The sequence below is a fragment of the Alligator mississippiensis genome, chromosome 2 (genome assembly GCF_030867095.1).
Source record: "Alligator mississippiensis isolate rAllMis1 chromosome 2, rAllMis1, whole genome shotgun sequence".
Classification (NCBI taxonomy): Eukaryota; Metazoa; Chordata; order Crocodylia; family Alligatoridae; genus Alligator; species Alligator mississippiensis.
In genome coordinates, this window is record NC_081825.1 from 124229017 (window position 1) to 124250108 (window position 21092).

A 21092-nucleotide genomic window follows, 5' to 3' on the forward strand; every position below is an offset into this window, starting at 1 on the left:
GATATGAGCAATATTTGTGACCTTCCACTTCTTTTGATTTTATTTATTTATTTATTTATTTATTTTCTTATTTATTTGCTTTTAGGGCATTAAATCCTTAGAGATGATTGATTCCCAAAACCCTGAAGGAATGAAATCAGTGCAGTCTCAGCAGAATGAAAACAGCCCCAAGGAAGAAACCCAGGTATTTTCTGGCAAACCAGCTGATTATCTTATTAGAGGAAACAGAATTTCAGCTAGGAAGCACAGTGGCTGCATCTACATGAGATGCTGACCACACATTCATTACTGAGCTGTCATTTAGTGCTTGTTTAAACAAGCACTAAATGACTGCACAATAACCGAACGGCTTTTAGATGACACTGACTATGCAGTAGTTCGATACTATGCAGTAACGTCACACTGCATGAATCATGACTCGATGCTACTGTGCAGTAGTAACAAGCTACTGCATGGTCAGCATCTCATGTAGATGCAACCAGCATGCATTAATCCTAAAAAGTTCATAGTGCAAATACTCTTAACAGCAAGTAGTAGCCAATGGCTTCAAATTGAAACTATCAGTGATATGCTGAACTGGCCCAGGTTACATGTAGAATAGTGAACAAATGTGTCATGCAATGTGAAAAGCATTGTGAGGGTGTGGAGATGTATTCTCCACTGCCTTGCATTACTGCTAGCTGATGGTTAGTCATTTACACCTATTAAGAGTGATATAGGACCCAAACCATGCTTGAAGCCCTCAGTGATAGTCTCACAGGAAAACCATAAGAAGTGTAACCCTCTTAGCCTCAGATTATAGGCAACTTTGGCCATAATAGTATCCCTGTGGAACTGTTACCAACCAGCAGAATTTAAGGTGTATGAGGGGCCAGACTGACCACTGGATGGTTTCAGAATCAGGGGAAAAAATCATCTAAATATGGTATAAAACCCGCATCAAGTACAGCTTGACCAGACTTGGACACCAGAACCAGTAAGTATAAAGTCCTTCCTTCCTTCTTATGTCCTTGTGACAAAGTATTTAGATTTGTTAGACTCTAACAGGGCCATGCCATGAGTGTTTCTGCTATGGCCTCAAACCTCAGGGCTGTCAACCTTATGCCTTAGCACCCATGTGACCCCATCCCCCAAGTGTAAGGTGAGGGTAAGATCTAATGAGATCAATTGTAAGTACTAAATCAATATTCCTAGTACAGTAGGTCCTGATGATGTCCCATTTATTTGGATGTATTTTGTTACCCCTGCCAGGACACAACTAGTATCTGACAGCAAAAAGACTGGTGACCTTTCTCGGGTATTGGATTACAGCTCTCTTTATATAAAATGAAGGCTGCAAGACCGTGCGGTTTCAGGTCTCTTCTCAGATCATTGCTCAAAAGGAACAGAGCTGGGTGATTTATTTGCTGTGATGAATTCATTTAACTTTTAAATCTCTTTTCTTGTTTCTGGATTATCTGCAAACAGACTTGACTTTCTATTGTCTTCATTACTCAAAAATATCTAATGACTGGTTGACTTGTTTATGCAAGCATATTACTACCCATGCACTCTCACAAATTATTGGTCATAATTTTTACATCGAGTATTAATGGTTTACACAGTGTGATATAACTCAGTTAAAGCACATTATATTATTGCTGATTCCTGATTGAATGATCCTTAGTTTTCCAAGTTCGGGGTCAAGACAAAAAGTTGTGTCCAGGAATAATCAAACAATTCTAATTACCATTATTTTTATTGTGAATAAAATTTTACTTGTGGAAAATTGTTTTGGAAAATGAATAAACAGGGTCGTTTGCTGTTTAATTTACTAAGCCATTAGAAAGAGTGAAAATGTGGTTCAAATAGATGGTCACAAATACATTTTTACAGTTCACATAAATATGCAGAAAACAAGATAACTGTGTTATGACCTTTTCAGAGGATTTTAATATTTTCTATATATCTGTGGCAGGGCACTTTTGGGTACCTGACACTTTAAGGCTCAGAACAGGCAGCTTGCAGGTGCAGGCTAGCCCTGATGAGACAGCCATTTTAGGTTCAAACCCACAGGCCTGGGCCAGCAATTTGCTGCTAGCAGCCAAGGAGGCAACATCCAGCTGAGCTCCTGCTTGGAACATCTTGGAGGTGAGGGCAGGAGCTATGCGGATGGCAGGAGGCTCCTGGTCCTGGGTATGACTGAAAACTACACCCTGCCAGGGAAGGGTGGTCTGGTGGGGCTGTCTGTGGTGGGACAGTCCCCCCAAAAATGCCAGGCCAGTTATCTCCCCAGTGAAAGGTGAGGTGGGGCACCTCAAAACCCCAGCCTCCATGCCCTGGTGGGTTACCCAGGCTTAGGGATAGGCATGGGAGCCCCACAAGGGTGAAAGACCCCAGAGACCCCAGGGAGGGGACAGAGGTATGGCCTGGATAGAGAGGGGGCAGTATTGTATGTTGGGCCCGCACAGAGTAGGGGTTGTCATCACGACCTGAAGGACTGTATGTAAACATAGAGTAGAGTAGGGCTGAAGGATGGCCAGAAGGACAGCACATGGGCCAAACCTCCTCACCTCCCCCAGAGTATATGAATGTAGAAAGTCACCCAGTGAGGGGTTAGGGGCAGAATCAGCCCAGAGTTTTGTAAATTAGCTGGTCATCACTAAGATGAGGGTTGTGGGAGAGGCCTGAAAGGCTGCACCATGGCCAGCCAAGGAGCGAAGAGACAAGCCTGATGGCCTACAGGAGCCGCTCAAGGGAGCAGGTTAGGGTGTATGCGGCCCAGTAAGGGGCAGTGTGTAAGAGGCCTGGTGATAGAGGCCAGAGTGGTTGAAGCTTCAGTGAGAGGGGAAGTACGAGTGAGGCTCAGAACAAGGCAATGTGAGAGAGGCCTAATAGTGAACTGCATTTGGCCCGGCCTCAGGCCAGAGCTGTAGTAATAAACTGGATGCCATCTGTGAGATATGGCACACCATGAGGGGAGGTCGGAGTTGTGTACAGCAACCCCTGGAATTGGGGCATTAAAATGGGCAGCCTCCTGTATTTATACAGCAGTTTGGGGAAAAGCAAAGTCATGGCAGGAGAGACTGGGCAGACTGCCCTACTAAGACAGGTGGGCGGGCCAATGTAAGATCCCAGCCCTGAGATGGATTGGCCCCCGTCACAATATCTATTTAAATGAATTGCATAAATAGTCCTTGAATTAATGTCACATGTATATATACGCATACTCATGAAGGAAGTGGTTCAAAGATAAGTGACAAGAATTACTAAAGGTCTGAAAAAATATGCATATGAAAAAAAGGTTTACAAGCGTTGAACTAGTTATTTATAGAGGAGGTAAATATGCAGCATATACTAAAAATAGAAATAAAAATGGTACAGAAGGGGTAGATAAGAGATTTCAATACATCCTTTCTCCAAGTAGAAAAAAAATAAAACACCATCCAGTTAACTAAAAATGAGAAAATTTAAACCAGTAAAAGGAAATACATTTTTCACAAAATGCATGTGTGCCTATGGAATTCATTGGCACAAGGTATATTTTAAATGCAAGGGCTTAGCAGGTTTCAGGAAAGGTCTGGATACTTCTTGGAAAAGAAGACTATACAGATTAGAGTATTTACAACACTTTCAAAGGTTTTGGAAGTGTTATAAACTCTCACACTTCAGAATATAAACCAGACTACAAGTAACCCTAGAACTCATGACCTCCTCGTTCCCAACAGAGTGTACTTATACTAAACAAAAGTATATTTTGATGGGGGTGAGCAGGAGGAGAATAATCTTTCTCCTCCTTTTCTGCTCAGTTTTGTGTATGTCCTGAGAGTGAGTTGCTCTACATATAACATTTTGTAGTAAAATGCTACTTGTTGATGCACAGAACATAAAAATATTGGTGCATGCTGCCAAAAACTGAGCTCTCCCATGTAAACTTCCGAGTGATGGTAATTTTGACAGCTTCTAATTTGGCCGGATCTGAACAGAGGACAGCAAAGAGCTATCCAGCATCCCAAGATTATTACCCTAATAAATGTTAAGGCCCCATACAAACCACAGAGGCTTTATGTCACTTCAAAAACCAGGCCACTAAATGGAAATCTATAATTATACAGATTATAATAATATAAGGCACATACAGATGTTGCCAGGACCCAATTCTACAATTCCACGGCTTACTTTCAGCTGTATGATCATAGATTGGGTCCTGTTTGAGCAGACATCTGCCAATGCTGGGAGCCACACCAGGAATGCAATCTAAGTAAATTGGGGTAGGGGAAGGGGCAGACAGGATCGGGGGAAGGGGGTAGGATGTCCTCAGGGGAGTTTCACATGTCCAGGCAAAGGGATTTGGTGGAATTGGGGAGGGGATGTGGGGTCCAGGAGGATGGTCAGTGTTTCTGGCAGGGGAGCAGCTTGTCTGTCCAGGATAAAGGGAGATTGGGAGGCTAAAAGTAGTCCGATCAGGGAGGAAAGGAGTAGGAAGAGCACAGCCTCAGGGCTGAGGCAAGTGGCTGGGCTTCCCTATTCATAGGACTTCACTCCAAATGTGTGCAGACATTTGATAGATCAGGGTAGCCTATGCCAGATATAACTTAGTGCACTTCCTCAGGTGAACTAAGTTGGATAGAGCCAGCCATTTTTTTTTGTCCACTCCAACTTCCCCAAATGTTTGTACAGATCAGCTTTTAGATTGACCTAACCCTAGTTAAGCTAAGCAGGGTTAGGTTGCACTAAGTCTAATGTCTGCACATACCCATAAGCTATATTTTTTTATAGATAAAATTACAAAAAATGCAGTGTACAACCATTGAGGAAAAACAGTCAAAGAGTAGTTCATAGATTCATAGATGTAGGGTTGCATGGGACCTGAGCAGATCATCCAATCTGACCCCCTGCCATGGGCAGGAATGAATACTCCTTTTAAAGACCCCCAGGGTAGGAGCCAGTACCACTTCCCTTGGAAGCTGGTTCCAGATCCTGGCTGCCCTGACTGTGAAGTAGTGCCTCCTGATGTCTAGCCTGAACCTACTCTCAATCAGCTTGTAGCCGTTATTCCTTGTTACTCTGGGAGATGCTCAGGGGAACAGTGTTTCACCCATTCCCCTCTGGTTCCCCCTGATAGGTTTATAAACCGCCACTAGATCCCCTCTCAGCCTTCTCTTGTGGAGGCTGAACAGGTCCAGGTCCCTCAGCCTCTCCTCGTAGGGCCTGCCCTGCTGCCCCCTGATCATGTGAGTGGCACTCCTCTGGCCCCTCTTGATGCTGTCTACCTGAAGTGTGGCACCCAGAACTGAACACAGCACTCCAGCTGTGACCTGACCAGTGTTGCATAGAGGGGGAGCCTTGGACCTGCTCGTGATGCATCTGTGGATACATGACAAGGCGCAGTTAGCCTTGCTGATCACATCTTTACATTGGTGGCCCATGCTCATATTAGAATCAATAATGACTCCAAGATCTCTTTCTGCCACTGTGCTTTAAAGAAGAGAGTTCCCCAGGCTATAGGCATGCTGCTGGTTCTTCCTGCCCAAGGGCAGTACTCTGCACTTGTCAGTATTGAATCCCATCCTATTCACATTCACCCACCCCTGTAACCTATCCCGGTCCAGTTGTATCCTTTCCTTCCCTTCTAGCATGCCCACCTGACCCCAAATCTTGGTGTCATCAGCGAATTTGAACAGGGTGCTTTTCACCTCCTCATCCAAGTCACTAATAAAGAAATTGAACAGTACGGGCCCGAGAACCGAGCCCTGGGGGACTCCCATCCACCACCACTCTCTGGGTGTGGCCCCCTAGCCAATTTGACCCATCTAACTGTGTAGGCATCAATGCCACAGTCACCTAACTTTTTAATGAGAATGGGGTGGGAGACAGTGTCAAAGGCCTTCCTGAAGTCCCAAAAGACTACATCCACCACAACACCTGCATCCAATGATTTGGACCTGATCATAGAAGGCTATCAGGTTGATCTGACAGGACCTGCCCTTAATGAACCCATGCTTGTTTCCCTTGAGAATCCTTCCCCCTGCTGGTCCCTCCCAGATGTGCTCCTAAATAATTTTTTCAAAGAGCCTCCCCAGGACCTAAGTAAGTCTAACGGGCCTATAGTTGCCTGGGTCCTCCCTCCTCCCGTTTTTGAACATGGGGACCACATTGACCTTCTTCCAGTCTTCTGGCACTTGGCCAGAGCACCATGAGTGCTTGTAAAGCTGTGCCAGGGACCCCACGATGACCCCTGCCAATTCCCTCAGCACTCTAGGGTGGAGAGCATCTGGACCTTCTGATTTGAACACGTCCAGTCCCTCCAGAAGTTCCCTAACTCAGTCCTCCCTGACCCTAGGCCTGGCAGAGTCACTCCTGAATCTATCCTGAATCTTGGTGGGGGAGAAGTCCTGGTCCCTGTTCATAAAAATGGAGGCAAAGAATTTGTTTAAAAGGTCTGCTTTTTCATCTGGTGCAACCACCAGACTGCCAAACATATTCTGCAGGGGCCCCATGTTGCCTGGTGCCTTCTTTTTACTCCCTATGTATTTAAAAAAGGACTTTTTGTTGACCTTGGTCTTTGTTGCTAGCCCCAGTTCCATTTCCACCTTAGCCTTCCTAACAGCCTCCCTACAGACTCTTGCTATGGAGGTATAATCCTCTTTGGTGATAGCCCCCCCACCCCCCTTCCACTGGATGTACGCCCACTTTTTGGCTTTCAGATATTCCTGAACACCTTTGGTGAGCCAAGGGGGCTTTTGAGCACTCTTGCCCCCTTTGACTTGCATTGGGACTGTCACCCCTTGGGCTCACAGGATTGTCTCCTTAAGGAATGACCACTGATCTTGGACACCTAGTTCCCCTACTCTCAAGGACTGCAATGCCTCTCCTACCAATCTCCTCAACTCATTGAAGTAGTCCCTCCTGAAGTCAAGGGCTACTGCCTTGCTGCAGGCCCTTGACACCCTGCTCTGGATGGTGAATTCTAGTAGGCGATGATTGCTATCGCCTAGGTGGTCGAGGACCTGGAGTCCCCTCACCAGTTCATCGCCTGTGGCCAGGACCAGGTCCAGCAGGGCATTCCCCCTAGTGGGACTGTGCACCTCCTGGGTTAGGTGGAGGTCTTGTATCTCAGCAAGGAACCTACGTGAGCAGTCAGACCTGGCCTAGTTATCCATTGCTTGCTGTCAAACTGTAGAAGATCCCAAACTAAATGCAAGTTGATGTGTTGTTTATGCAAAAAAGCAAATAGAATTCTGGGATGCATTAACAGGCAGGTCAAAGGTAAAACATGGCAGGATAATCTTTTTTTATTTTTTACTTAGCTGGAGTACTGTATCCAGTTTGGAGGCACCACACTGTGAAAAGATGTAGACATATTGGAAAGAGTCCAGAATGCAGTACAAAAAATGTGGGACATGTTTAAGGAAATATGACTCGTGAGGAAAGCTTAGAGGAACAGGGTTTATTTAGTGTACAAAGAGAGAAATGATGGGCTAAATACAGTCAAAAAGTCGAAGACTGAATCAATTAATTCTTTGCAGGTTAGGCTAAGCTGCAAAGGTTAAACTGAGAAACAAATGGACACACATTAACCTTTGATTTAGGAAAGTCATAGATTCATGGATTCATAGATTCATAAATGTTAGAGTCGGAAGGGACATCAGTGGATCATCAAGTCTGACCCCCTGCCAGTGGCAGCAAAAAGTGCTAGGGTCAGATGACCCCAGGCAGGTGCTTGTCCAGTCTCCTCTTGAACACCCCCAAGGTAGGGGAGAGCAGCATCTCCCTTGGAAGTCCATTCCAGATTCTGGCAACCCTTACCGTGAAGAAGTTCTTTCTGATGTCCAACCTAAATCTACTTTATATCAGGTTGTGGCCATTGTTTCTGGTTATTCCAAGGGGTGCTCTGGTAAACAGAGCATCTCCTAATCCTTACTGCACCCCCCGCCCTCCGCCTGTGAATTTGTGAATACTGCCACAAGATCCCCACTCAACCTTCTCTTATGGAGGCTGAAAAGTTCCACATCCCTCAGCCTTTCCTCATAACGCCTTCGCTGCAGGCCTCTAACCATATAAGTGGCCCTCTTCTGGACCCTCTCAAGGTTGTCCACGTCCTTCTTGAATTGCAGCACCCAGAATTGAATGCAGTAATCTAGCTGCAGCCTGACCAGTGCTGCATAGAGGGGGAGCCTCACCCCGCTGGACCTGTTTGTGATGCACCTATTAATGCATGACAAAGTATAGTTAGCTCTGCTAATTACTTCATCACATTGATGACTCATATTCATCTTGGAGTCAACAACAACTCCAAGATCTCTTTCTGCCGCTGTATTGCTGAGAATGTCATCCCCTAGCCTATAGGTATGCTGGTGATTCCCTCTCCCTAGGTGCAGCACCTTGAACTTGTCCTCATTGAACTGCATCCTATTGTTCCCTGCCTACTTCTCTAACCTGTCCAGGTGCACCTGGATTTGGTTTCTTCCCATCAGTGTGCTTGCTTCATCCCATAGTTTGGTGTCAGCTGCGTATTTGGACAGAGTGCTTTCCACGCCCTCATCCAGGTCGCTGATGAAGATATTGAACAGCACTGGCCCAAGGACTGAGCCTTGGAGGACGCCACTGCCCACATCTTTCAAGATTGATACCGACCCATCCACTACCACCCTCAGATTATGACCCATAAGCATTTAGTGGTCTGGTCATAGAAAGAAACAAGGTTAGTCAGGCAGGATCTACCTTCTATGAGCCAATGCTGGTTGCCCTTCAGCATTATATTATCCACTAGACTGCTACAAATGTGATCCTTGATAATTTTTTCAAGGGTTTTCCCAAGGATAAAGGTGAGACTAACTGGTCTATAGTTACCCAGATCCTCCTTCCTCCCCTTCTTGAAAATAGAGACCACATTGGCCATTTTCCAGTCCTCTGGGACCTCACCTGAGCACCACAAGTGCTCAGACAGTCATGGCAGTAGCTCTGCTATGACACTGGCTAAATCTTTCAGCACCCTTGGATGGAGCTTATCTGATTCCACTGATTTAAACACATCCAGCCCCTCCAAGTGTCTCTTCACTAGGTCAGGGCTGACAGTTGGTGGACTGGTGTTTCTCCTGCTTCTGTCAGTAATGCATTTAGGAGATATGTCTAGATCCAAGTTCAAGAATACAGAGGGGAAAAAACTCATTGAAGAGCTCTGCTTTGTTCCTCCTATCTGTCACCAACTGCCCTTGTATATCCTGTAGGAGTCCTATGCTGACCTGTGCTTTCTTTTTGCTCCCTATATACTTGAAGAAGGACTTTTTGTTGTCCTTAATTTTTGTAGCCAGCCTGAGTTCTAATGCTGCTATGACCTTCCTAACTGATTCCCTGCAAGTGGGAGCCTTGGTAGCTACCCCCTGCTTCCACAGCCTGAATGCCCCTTTTTTTGCCGTTTAGGCTTTCCTGAATTCCTCTGTTTAGCCAGGAGGGATTTTTGGCCCCTTTGAAGCCACATGCCTGCAGCGGCTCAGGCCAGAAGTGAGGGGGTGCTAGAGCATGGCTTTCTGACACTTCCTCTTCCTGCTGCCCCCAAGATCTCTGGGATTTGCAGTCCAGCATCACAGAAACAGGACGCTGCAGGGTTGCTCATCACTTCCTCTTCTTGCTTCCAGGTGCCTCTAGGATTTGTAGTCCACAGTCACAGCCAGCAGTAATTTGCAGTAAGTTTAGTAGGGCATAACAGCTTTGTACTTGGGGAAAGGGGGTTTAACCAGGGGAACGGGGGGTTAACACCCCCCCATACACACACACACACACACCTCTGGCCCAGACTGAGTTTGCTGGGGAGGGGGAGTCTTCTCCCCCCCCCCCCAACCCTTTTCTGCTAGATTAGAAAGCACAGCCCAATTGGTTTATGTATAACTTCTGTCCCTAGCCATGAAGAGGAGACCTGAAAAGTCTTCTAGTGTGTAAAAAGGTTACTATAAAGTGGCCTCTGATCAGTTTCTCTCATTAGCCACAGAAAGTGGGACAATAAGTAGCCAGCTTAATTTTCAGAAAGGAAGATTTAAGTTAGATATTAGGAAACAAGTTTTCCTACAGGGATAATTAAGCAGTAGAAAAAGTTACCTGCAGAGGCTGTGGAAAGGCCATCCTTAGAGATTTTAAAGAAATGGGTAGATAGTTTCTTTGCTCCTCCCTCAGAGGACTAGCAGATCTTTTGCACTTCCTTCCTTCTCTAAATCTCTATAATACATATATGCCACTGTTCATGCAATGCTGTATGAGATCGGTCCTACTTCACATTTACCTTGATATTTGTAGTATTCCTATATTTTTTATTTGTTTATATTATTATCAGTTATCCCTGCATATAATAGTTTAGGAGTGGGAAGTAGTTTCTGAAATAACTAATTTTCCTGGAACACGTAATACCTTCTGTTGTGCCATTTCATTTATTTAGCTTTGACTCAGAAATATTAAGGTCATTATGTCTGAGGCATCTCGGGATACTGGACATATTTATTTATCTTCTTAAGACAATGTTTTAAGCAGTGAAACTGATTTTCTTAACCAGAATCAAAGTAGGAAGATGCTATGTTGTAAAGCATACAGCAGAAAGGCAGAAAGGGTGGAGTTTACTATCAACACTTTCTCTTGATGGCTGAGAGCGAAGCTGGCAGGTATTTTTCAAGACAGCCTTTTCATGAGAGAGGCAGTTCAAGGCAAAATCTCTCTATTATTTAATTTTTTTGTTTGTTTTACATTCTATCTTTCAGAACTAAGGCATGTGTATTATTTTGGGGGTGTGGTATGTGAGAAAATATGGTATATTTATTCACTTTGGTCTTGCTTAAGTCAAGCTCCATTCAAGCTGAGACAGCATTCTGCATCTCCTGATTTCATAGGAGTGATGCACTATTCCCAGTTACCTTGAAAACACCCAAGAAGTCAAACACCTAGTATTCGGTTTTAGGAAAGGTAACTTTAATGAGGAAAGGTGTCAAAAAATTAAATCCTGAACCACTTGCCAGTGTCCTTAACTAATGAAGATGAAAACCAGTGACTAATGAACACAAAGGGCGCATCCACACTTGCAAGTGGTGCAAATTTGAGCTGGGGCTTTTTGCCTCGGCGCACATGCTCAGACATGCACTTTGTTGTGGAGCAAACTGTGCCACTTGGAGCAAAATAATTCTGCCTGGCTCCTCCCGGATCTGCAGCCAGGGGAAGCTAGAGCTCAGGGGCAGCACCTGTGCTGTCCCCAGCAGTATAAAAAGCCGCCCTGGCAAGTAGCTCAGGGCTACTCAGTCTTGGAAGCTTCTGGGGCGAGCCAATTGGTACCTGGGGACACTACCCCTTGTGCCAGCTGGACTGCTGAAGCAGCCCTGAGAGTTCCCTGTACCATCTACCCACTGCAGGGGTCTGGCAGTGGGAACTGCTGCCTGGCTGTGAACTGCTGCACTCCTGCCAGACCTGGATGGGGACTGCACAGCCAGTAGAGGTATCTGCCCCTCTGGGCCAGCTGCCAGTGGACTGTGGTTGCAAGGTTGGCTTCTGTGCGGCACTACTGCCATGTGTGCCCTCTGCCCGGCGACCTGGGCAGCTATCGCCCGGTACATGTTCCAGGTATGATGGCCTGCTTTGAACTATCAAGGCATGTCCTCCTGGCCCCATTGTTTTGCGGGGGGTTTTTTCTGTAAATACTTGTTTTCTGTAAATACTTGTTTTCTGTAAATCGTCATTAGGAAATCATTGTAAGAACCTTGATAATCTTCTGGATGCTGGTGTTCATAGAGCTGTTCCTAGCATTGCTTCAGACATTAGCCAGGCATTTACTACACACAGTGATTTTTTTGCAATTAACAAAGCACTACTTAGATATCCCTAGCTTTTCATGACAAAATCATTTGACACAGCTCCATTATACCACCTATGGGGCTCCTGACAACTAAATATACTACAAAGTGAAAACAGTTTAGAACATCCTATAGATTGTAGCCCTTGTTCAGATATCATATTGCTTTACATTTTTTAATTTTTTGGCACATGGATAGTGGTAGCACTACTGAAATAATATAGACTGTCACTTTTGTCACCATCCCTGAAGTAGTCATTTGAGAAATCAGGAAGCAGATGTTTGATGGAGAGTACAATTGGCACTACCTAAAATCCCCCTTCTTTAATTTTATAAACAGGCTTCCCAGAACCTCCTTGTAGGATCTGTTTCCATATCAGAGTTAGTTTAATCAATGTTTTACCAGTGATAACAATTGTACAGCTGGGAAACAAATCCACATCTCTTGAATCCTGGTATAGCCGTTTGACCATTTGTTTTATATATATATTGCTCATGCTTTTGTAATTCATTTTTCATCTAATAGACTAGAGTTGCATCTAGTTAAATCATCCATCTAGAAGGACCAGATACAGTAGAGTAACTCCTATATACCAACAGTCCAAAATGTAGTCTTTGCCAGTGTTCAGGACTAGATGCGTTCAAGCAAAGTTTAAGAATCTACATAATGGACATTGATAGCCTTAATTTAGCTTTAAGCTTTGTTCTTGTGTGTTTGAGTCTAATCCTCAGTTTTATTTTAAAACAGAGAGTTGTTTTTCCTCTGAACTATTTAGCTTTGAGGCATCCAACCTAAACTCATTGGTGTAATTATCATCTTTGCACACTTCATTTTTTTCACATTTTCATTTGATCCATGGTTGCAGAATGAGATGTCCAGAAACCCATATTGTCATAGTGAAAAGGAATAGTTTCTTGTAACTTACATTGTTTAGTGAAATAAAAAAATATGTAGTAAATGCAATATTATTGAATTATTTTCTGGAATCCATGTAATCTGATGAGACAGCTTTTATTGTAGTAGGGCCAAAGCCTCTGCAGGTCACATTAGAGACAACAGAAGCACCCTGGGGAATTCTTATATCACTATACATCATTCAGGATATGCTAAATACAGTGTTAAAGCCTTATTGAATTTGAGTTTGATCCCACAGAGATTTAACACTTTGTTCTCAGTCCAGAAAATATTTAAGCTAGTGTTTAAAGGTGCCTATACATGAGCGCAGAGGCTGCTCCAATGCACTGTAATTACTCGTCTCATATATCAGCGTCCCTGTACTTCAAAATGGTAGTGGGGGCACTTGAACTAAAGTTCATTGAATAAGCTTTCGTTCAAATACCCCTGTTGCCATTTTGAAGCATAGGGTTGCTGATACATGAGTCACTACAGAACTTTAATTAAAGCAACTCTTGGAGCCGGTCTTATTAAACCACCACCCTTCACAAGCTGCAGAGCACATGTAAAAGTTCCCTATATGTCTGAGGAGTCTTAGTGAAGACACTGGGGCTACTAACAGATTCAACATTAAACATCTGCTTCTGTGTTTGCTGGATTGGGGCTCACCACCTTGGAGGACTGAGTAAATAGCAATATATCCAAATACTTTTTGAATATCATTGTCTTTTGGGTAGCACATTCATCCACAGGATAGTGGGCATACATGCAAATCTATTTGGCTGGTAAAGATACAATGTGGAGCTTTATACTTTGTGATCACTTGTCCACCATTGGCTGAATCAACAAGGAAAGACTTAAAAGGAAACAGCAATAAATCTTCCATGGTAACACAAAGGATGAGTCTGGAACCAGATCGGGATCTGAACTTTCATAGCACTTCGAAATGTGTTTCTACTACTCCAGTCTTTTGAGGCTCTATTGAGGCCTCTAATTACATGCCCCAAATGTATTGGTGACATCACAAGAAACTTGAAACACTGTGACTCACTTGCCTGAGGTAGTAGTGAGTGTTAAGGGTACAGAGAAACTAGCTATAACACAGGATTTCTGTCATCTTGGGAAACCTGTCAAATTGATCAGGTTAGAGAGGCCTGGATTCATCTGTCTTAGAGACTTTCTCTACAAGGCACCTTCTGTGTAAAATGAAATCTATCCGATGACATTTTATTCTAGAAAGTGCCATCTATCCAAAGTAAATGAACCATTTCTTTGTAATCTCTTTGGTTCATCTCCAGGACATGAAAGTACACCTTGTAAATGGCAATATTACTGAAAACATCTTATTGTGTCGGAACTTTTACATTCACTCTTGCGTGTTTCTGATGTGAATGCCACTGAGTCCAATTTCTTGAAAATTATGAAACCTCTGTTTTCCATTTAGAACATGTTATTATCAGCAGTCTTTTTTATGTCTTTTTTTAGAAAAAAGCATAAAAGAAAATGCAAATGAAACTGAGAAGTGTGCATTGCCGTGGAGTTTGCTAGATTTGTTTTAAGAAGGAATTCAATAGAAAACACTCTTACAGGCTTTTGATACTGGAATTAATTTGACTAAATCCATAGACAATGTAGTCATACACTGGAATGATCAGCTGAAATTCCCAGTTTCAAGGAATTCTTAGTTTCCATCTGTTTGAGCTGGAATAACTGATATACCCTTATATTTTATTAATATTAAACCAAAGAGAGGAAAAACAATTTAAACTAAAGTTGGAATATCAGCTTGTTCTCATCAAGCAATTGTCATGGAGTACATAGGGTACAAAATAGTTCTGCCTCAACCATACGGTTTGTCTTTTGCTTCCTTTATCTTCTGTTATCTGAATCATAGACTGTGAGCTCTCTTGGGTAGGAACTGCATGTGTGTTATTTGGGGGTGTAGCCACTGTGTCGCAGAACACCTCGGTGCCTGCTCTTAGAGAGGAGAAACTGCCAGGGAGAGAGCCCTGGCAGAGCCAATTGAGCACAGCTGCGAGTTGCTGGAGCAACTAAGGGGAGCCAGCTGCCTGTAGGGGGCAGGGCCTGGCCCTTATAAAGCCCAGGGCTGAGGCCAGGCTGGCAGCTCTCTGCCTGCAGCCGGAGAGGCAGGAGCTCCCTCAGCCGAGATATGGGGAGAAGCCTGACTTGCAAGTACAGCTCATGATAGCCCTGAGAGGATTGGGCACTAAAGGTTTAGCCAGGGGGCTTTATGTTTGCATTACAGCCAGGAGATTTGAGTTTGTTTGGCTCTGTTATTACACCCGGAGGTTTGGGTGAGGCTGTAGGGGTTGGAGGAGGCCTCATCGGGGGCTCACAAGGTAGTGTGAGGCCCCGGCGCCAGTGAGGGCGCGCTAGGCCCTGAGAGTTGCAGGGCAGAATCGTGGGGTCAGGTTAGCTTAGAGAGGAGCGGCCGAGCCTCAGAGGTACCTCATAGGTGCCTCAATGGGACCCCAGAGGGGTGGGGTGCCCCAGCGCCAGTGAGGGCATGGCCTAGCACCAGGAGGGCGCATCATTCTCATAGCGCCAGTGAAGGCGCAGCTTGCACACCAGTGCAGGAGCAACTGGCAGCGAGGAGCGCAACCAGTGGGTTGCGGGCGCAACCAGTAGGTTGCAGACGGGGGACATAGACCCCGGATCGTGTGCGGGGTACGTAGACCCCAGCCCCAGAGAGAGGGGCGATTTTCATTGGGAAGCCCAGGGTGGGCACAGCGAGCCCCAAAGAGGGGGAGCGCCATATTGCATTATTGGGAAGCCCAGGGTGGGCACGGCGAGCCCCAAAGAGGGGGAGCGCCATATTGCATTATTGGGAAGCCCAGTGTGGGCACGGCAAGCCCCGAAGAGGGGGAGCGCCATATTAGGGAGCCCAGGACGGGCACAGCAGAGGCCAGCAAGGGCATCACTTGTGGGGTGCATAGACCCCAGCCCCAGAGAGGGGTGATACTGAACAGCCCCAGAGAGGGGCGACATTGAGGAGCCCTAGAGGGAGGCCATATTGAGGAGCCCTAGAGCGGGGCCATATTGAGGAGCCCGAGGCGGGCATAGCGAGCCCGGCCACAGGCTAGTGCGGCAACACCCCTCAGACCGAGGCAAGGCGCTGCGGTTGCCGCCGAGAAGACGGGGAGTAGCAGCGCGGTGAGCTGGGGTCAGAGAGGGTACCCGTGCGGTTGGCCTGAAGGACCAGAGGCCTGCTAGAGAGTCCCTGAGCGGGACCACACCGTCAGGGAAGGCCCAGAGTAGGCTGGTCGAGAGTCCCAGTGAGAGGCTGGGTATTAGAGAGAGCCCAGAGTGGGCTAGACTACAGGGTAGGCCCAGGAGTGGGCGAGATTACAGAGGAGGCCCGGGAGAACGGGCATGGTATTCTGATGGACCAACGTCCGGAACATCTGCGAGGCTTGGGGCGTGGTATCAGGGGAGGTAGGAGCCACGCATAGCCCATAAGGCTGGGGTGCCTAGGAAGCACCCATTGTATCGGGAGACCCCCAGGGGGTCCGGGAGAACCGCGGGGACAGAGGTCCCGAGTAGCTGTGCCCAGGGAGTCATAGGCAGCCTCCCAACCTTATATTTACCAACAAGACGTGGCGGGCAAGAATAAGAGGGTGCTTTGGGCCGGCCTGACACGGAGCAAGGGACCTCGAGGAGATCACGGCCCTCCTGAAGGACCCTGCCATGACACTGTTGCATTGGCCGGGAACCGGCCATGCACGGGGAAAGAACCCGTGTCCCTTAGAAGGGAACGAACCTTAGGGCTAGGACAGGACATTTGTAGGTAGACAAGGCAGTGAGATTGAGGGGCTTGGGAAGGCGAGCCCAGATCAAAGGAGACACTGCCAGTTGAGAAACCGAGAGACCAAGGATGTTGGGTCTGGTTTAAACCAAGAACAGAGTCATGACAGGTATAGAGGACATGGAGAGCCTAAAACTAGAGAACTTTGAGGGGCTGTTACGGTTGAGTTAGCTGGAGGAAAACATCGCGCGATTAGAGTGGGAGCTAGAGATGGCTCAATCACAGAAGGAGCAAGCCAAGGCCAAAGTGGCCACTTTAGAGTCACAGACACAGTCTGGAAAGAAAGAAGGCTCTAAAGAGCTGAGGCGCTTAATGGCGGCAGAGGCAGAGAAGGCTCATGGAGTAGAACAGCTCGTGGCAGAGGAAGCCAAGAAAAGTAGACAGAGAGAGGAGAAATTGCGAGAGATGCAAAAACAGATGGCAGTATGGGAAAAGAAATCCCCAGAACCTGATATGGGGGAACAAAAAGAAAAGAACTTACAGCTAGAGGTATCCAAGAACCTCATAGATGCTCTCCAGGAGGAGATCCGTAGCCAGGCGACGCAGATAGAGAGCTTGGAGGAGAGCCTGGAGATCTGGCAGGATAGATGCGACCAGGCAGAACACATGGTTGAAGAGCTTAGAAAGAAGCTGTCAGAGGATCATATACAGGTAAAGGAAGCCAGGGGAGTGATAATAAAAGAAATGGAGAGAATGAAACAGTATATGGCCAGTCAGGAGGCATTGCAGAAGCAGTCCCTCAAAACAGAGCTGAGGGATAAAACAAAGGAGTGTGCAGAGTTGCGGGCTCAAAGGCAAAAGGTGGAAAGAGAAAAGGACCACCTAGAGAAAGAGGTGCAGTCCCTGAGGACCCGTGTAGAAGAGAGCACAGTCATGGAGAGGATAGTACAAGCAGACTTCGAGCAGCAACTGACACAGGTTGCTCAAGCACAGAGAGAGAGATTGACTGCAGTAAGTTTGCAGTTGGAGAAGTGTACATCTAGGATTAGCATTGAGCACCAGGAGCAGCTGCAGGAGCTGGAAGCCTTGAGAAAAGTCTTGTTAGAAATGGAGAAATGGGTAGAGATGGCACAGACCATACATTTGAAGGTCCAAGAAGACCAAGAGCTCCATAAGAATACTGGGAGAGGAAGCTCCAAGGAGAAGATGGGAATAGAGAAATTAGAAAAGGGTACGATGACGGAGGGATCCCCTGAGACAGATGTGGCAAGAATGGGGGAAGAAAGTATCCCCATTGTGATCAAATACCTCAAACAAGAATGGAGTTGCTGGGCAAGCCAGTATACAGAGGAATTAAATGGATTGAGGAAAAAGGTAGAGAAACTGGACAGCAAGCACGATGCTGGGGTACTGATAGTACCAAAAGAGGGGCAGCGGATGAAGGTAGATAAGGGGGATACAATAGCTGTTCAAGGCGGTGAGCCGGACAATGGGGACAGCAAAAACGGTGACCTAAGCTACCCTAGACATACTCAGAAGGGAGGACAGCTAAGGCAAAAGGACCAGAGTCTGGAAATGGCAAAGGCTCTGATGGGTAATAAAGCAGATTGGGCTTCTGCCACTCTCTCCCCTTTGGATGCTCTGAGTAAAGGAAAGGTACAGGGGCCTAAATCGGAAAGAAGGGGCCAGAACCCCAGGGAACTTAAGGGGGGAGGAGATGGACATCTCAAGCTCCACCTTAAAGAAGAAATATCTAGCCCGGCACAACAGCAGAGACCGGACCGTGTGCAGAGGGCAGACCCAGTTAAGGAGGCGGAAGGGCCATCTTCACCAAAGGTAATTTGGTCAAGAGGCGATCAAGAGAGAAAGAAGAGGCCATGCGTGTACGTTAGCCACCTCCCAGGGCGAGTCCAGTGGTGGACTTCAAGGAAACTCATAGATTTGAGGATTGGAGGGGTGGCCTATGTGAAGATATATAAAGGGCCTAACGGAAGACCTACCAACCGAGGGAAGGTAGAGTTTTGGGGAGAAGAGTATGCCCAGAAGGCTTTGAGAAAACAGTGGGAGCTCTGGGGAAGGCTTATGGACTGGGAAGAAGCCTTAGGAAGAGGGGACTCATTACAAGGGCCCCAAAGAAGAGGAAGTTCGGGACCTAGGAGGACTGAGAGGGAAATCCATCCCAAGCAATAGGGAGTAACTCTCTGAGAAAGAGAGAAGAAGCCGGCTGGGTAAAATGAGGGGGCTGTAGAACAGAAAAAGAAGGTGGGCCTGAAGTGCACCCTACCAGGGTTGGCTAATGTGGGCGGGGCTACCTTTGGCAGGGTAGCTCCCAAGAAATTCCATGTGATGCGCCCCTGGGTAAAAGGCGAGGAGGAGGCGCCTTAAAACCTCCGCCGCTTGTAGGAATTACCCGCAGGTGCCAGAAGACAGGCTAAGAAGAGACCCCGAATACGGCAACACCAGAGGAAAAAGGAAGATCTGCCTCGGTGAGTCAAGATCTTAAGGGGGGAGGTGTGTCACAGGACACCTCGGTGCCTGCTCCTAGAGAGGAGAAGCTGCCAGGGAGAGAGCCCTGGCAGAGCCAATTGAGCACAGCTGCGAGTTGCTGGAGCAACTAAGGGGAGCAAGCTGCCTGTAGGGGGCAGGGCCTGCCCCTTATAAAGCCCAGGGCTGAGGCCAGGCTGGCAGCTCTCTGCCTGCAGCTGGAGAGGCAGGAGCTCCCTCAGCCGAGATATGGGGAGAAGCCCGACTTGCAAGTACAGCTCATGATAGCCCTGAGAGGATTGGGCACTATGGTTTAGCCAGGGGGCTTTATGTTTGCGTTACAGCCAGGAGGCTTGAGTTTGTTTGGCTCTGTTATTACACCCGGAGGTTTGGGTGAGGCTGTAGGGGTTGGAGGAGGCCTCATCGGGGGCTCACAAGGGAGTGTGAGGCCCCGGCGCCAGTGAGGGTGCGCTAGGCCCTGAGAGTTGCAGGGCAGAGTCGTGGGGTCAGGTTAGCTCAGAGAGGAGCGGCCAAGCCTCAGAGGTACCTCATAGGTGCCTCAACTGGACCCCAGAGGGGTGGGGTGCCCCAGCGCCAGTGAGGGCACGGCCTAGCACCAGGAGGGCGCATCATTCTCATAGCGCCAGTGAAGGCGCAGCTTGCACGCCAGTGCAGGAGCAACTGGCAGCGAGGAGCTTAACCAGTGGGTTGCAGGCGCAGCCAGTAGGTTGTAGACGGGGGACATAGACCCTGGATCGTGTGAGGGGTACGTAGACCCCAGCCCCAGAGAGAGGGGCGATTTCATTGGGAAGCCCAGGGTGGGCACGGCGAGCCCCAAAGAGGGGGAGCGCCATATTGCATTATTGGGAAGCCCAGTGTGGGCACGGCGAGCCCTGAAGAGGGGGAGCGCCATATTAGGGAGCCCAGGACGGGCACAGCAGAGGCCAGCAAGGGCATCACTTGCAGGGTGCATAGACCCCAGCCCTAGAGAGGGGCGATACTGAGCAGCCCTAGAGGGAGGCCATATTGAGGAGCCCGAGGCGGGCATAGCGAGCCCGGCCACAGGCTAGTGCGGCAACACCCCTCAGACCGAGGCAAGGCGCTGCGGTTGCCGCCGAGAAGATGGGGAGTAGCAGCTCGATGAGCTGGGGTCAGAGAGGGTACCCGTGTGGTTGGCCTGAAGGACCAGAGGCCTGCTAGAGAGTCCCTGAGCAGGACCACACCGTCAGGGAAGGCTCAGAGTGGGCTGATCGAGAGTCCCAGTGAGAGGCTGGGTATTAGAGAGAGCCCAGAGTGGGCTAGACTACAGGGTAGGCCCAGGAGTGGGCGAGATTACAGAGGAGGCCCGGGAGAACGGGCATGGTATTCTGATGGACCAACGTCCGGAACATCTGCGAGGCTTGGGGCGTGGTATCAGGGGAGGTAGGAGCCACGCATAGCCCATAAGGCTTGGGTGCCTAGGAAGCACCCATTGTATTGGGAGACCCCCAGGGGGTCCAGGAGAACCGCGGGGACAGAGGTCCCGAGTATCCGTGCCCAGGGAGTCATAGGCAGCCTCCCAACCTTATATTTATCAACAAGACGTGGCGGGCGAGAATAAGAGGGTGCCTTGGGCCTGCCTGACACAGAGCGAGGGACTTTGAGGAGATCACGGCCCTCCTGAAGGACCCCGCTGTGACACACTGTTTAAATGGGGCACCAATTTTGGCTGTTTAGGTATTATTTCAGTAGAAGGTAATAAAATAATATACAACAAGGAATGAAAAACTTTTAAACGTTTTTTGGGTCATTATTCATCTGTGCTATGGCTATGCATTTTTTTAGTGAATGAGCTATCAGTTGTGTCTATTCAGTACTGCCTTAACAGGAATATGGCCTGAGAGGGAGACAGCCTTTGCCTGAAGGGGCAAAATCCTGGCTTTCCTCCCCCAATCCTCCCACCCCCCAAATATCTCAGCATACTGTGGTGCTTACATTTCCATCATCCATTCGAAAGGTACAATATGATCCTCTAATATCTCTGTTCAGCTTGGGATGTAGGAAGGGGATGCAAAACATGGTTACTATATTGGGGCAATAAACACCCTCAATGATGTAAAGAAAAATAAGTCCTTTTGTTTCCCCAAATGCAGAGACTGTTACTG

At 47.4% G+C, this 21092-nt stretch overlaps 1 protein-coding gene across 1 annotated transcript in view; it reads left to right on the forward strand.

The window, feature by feature from the left end:
* The window catches only part of LOC102575854 (uncharacterized), a 64980-nt gene that overhangs the window by 27051 nt on the left and 16837 nt on the right, over positions 1-21092 (forward strand). The window contains exon 5 of the mRNA XM_019495005.2: positions 86-184. Coding sequence (XP_019350550.1) covers positions 86-184 — 99 coding nt within the window. The remainder of the gene's footprint in view (positions 1-85; positions 185-21092) is intronic.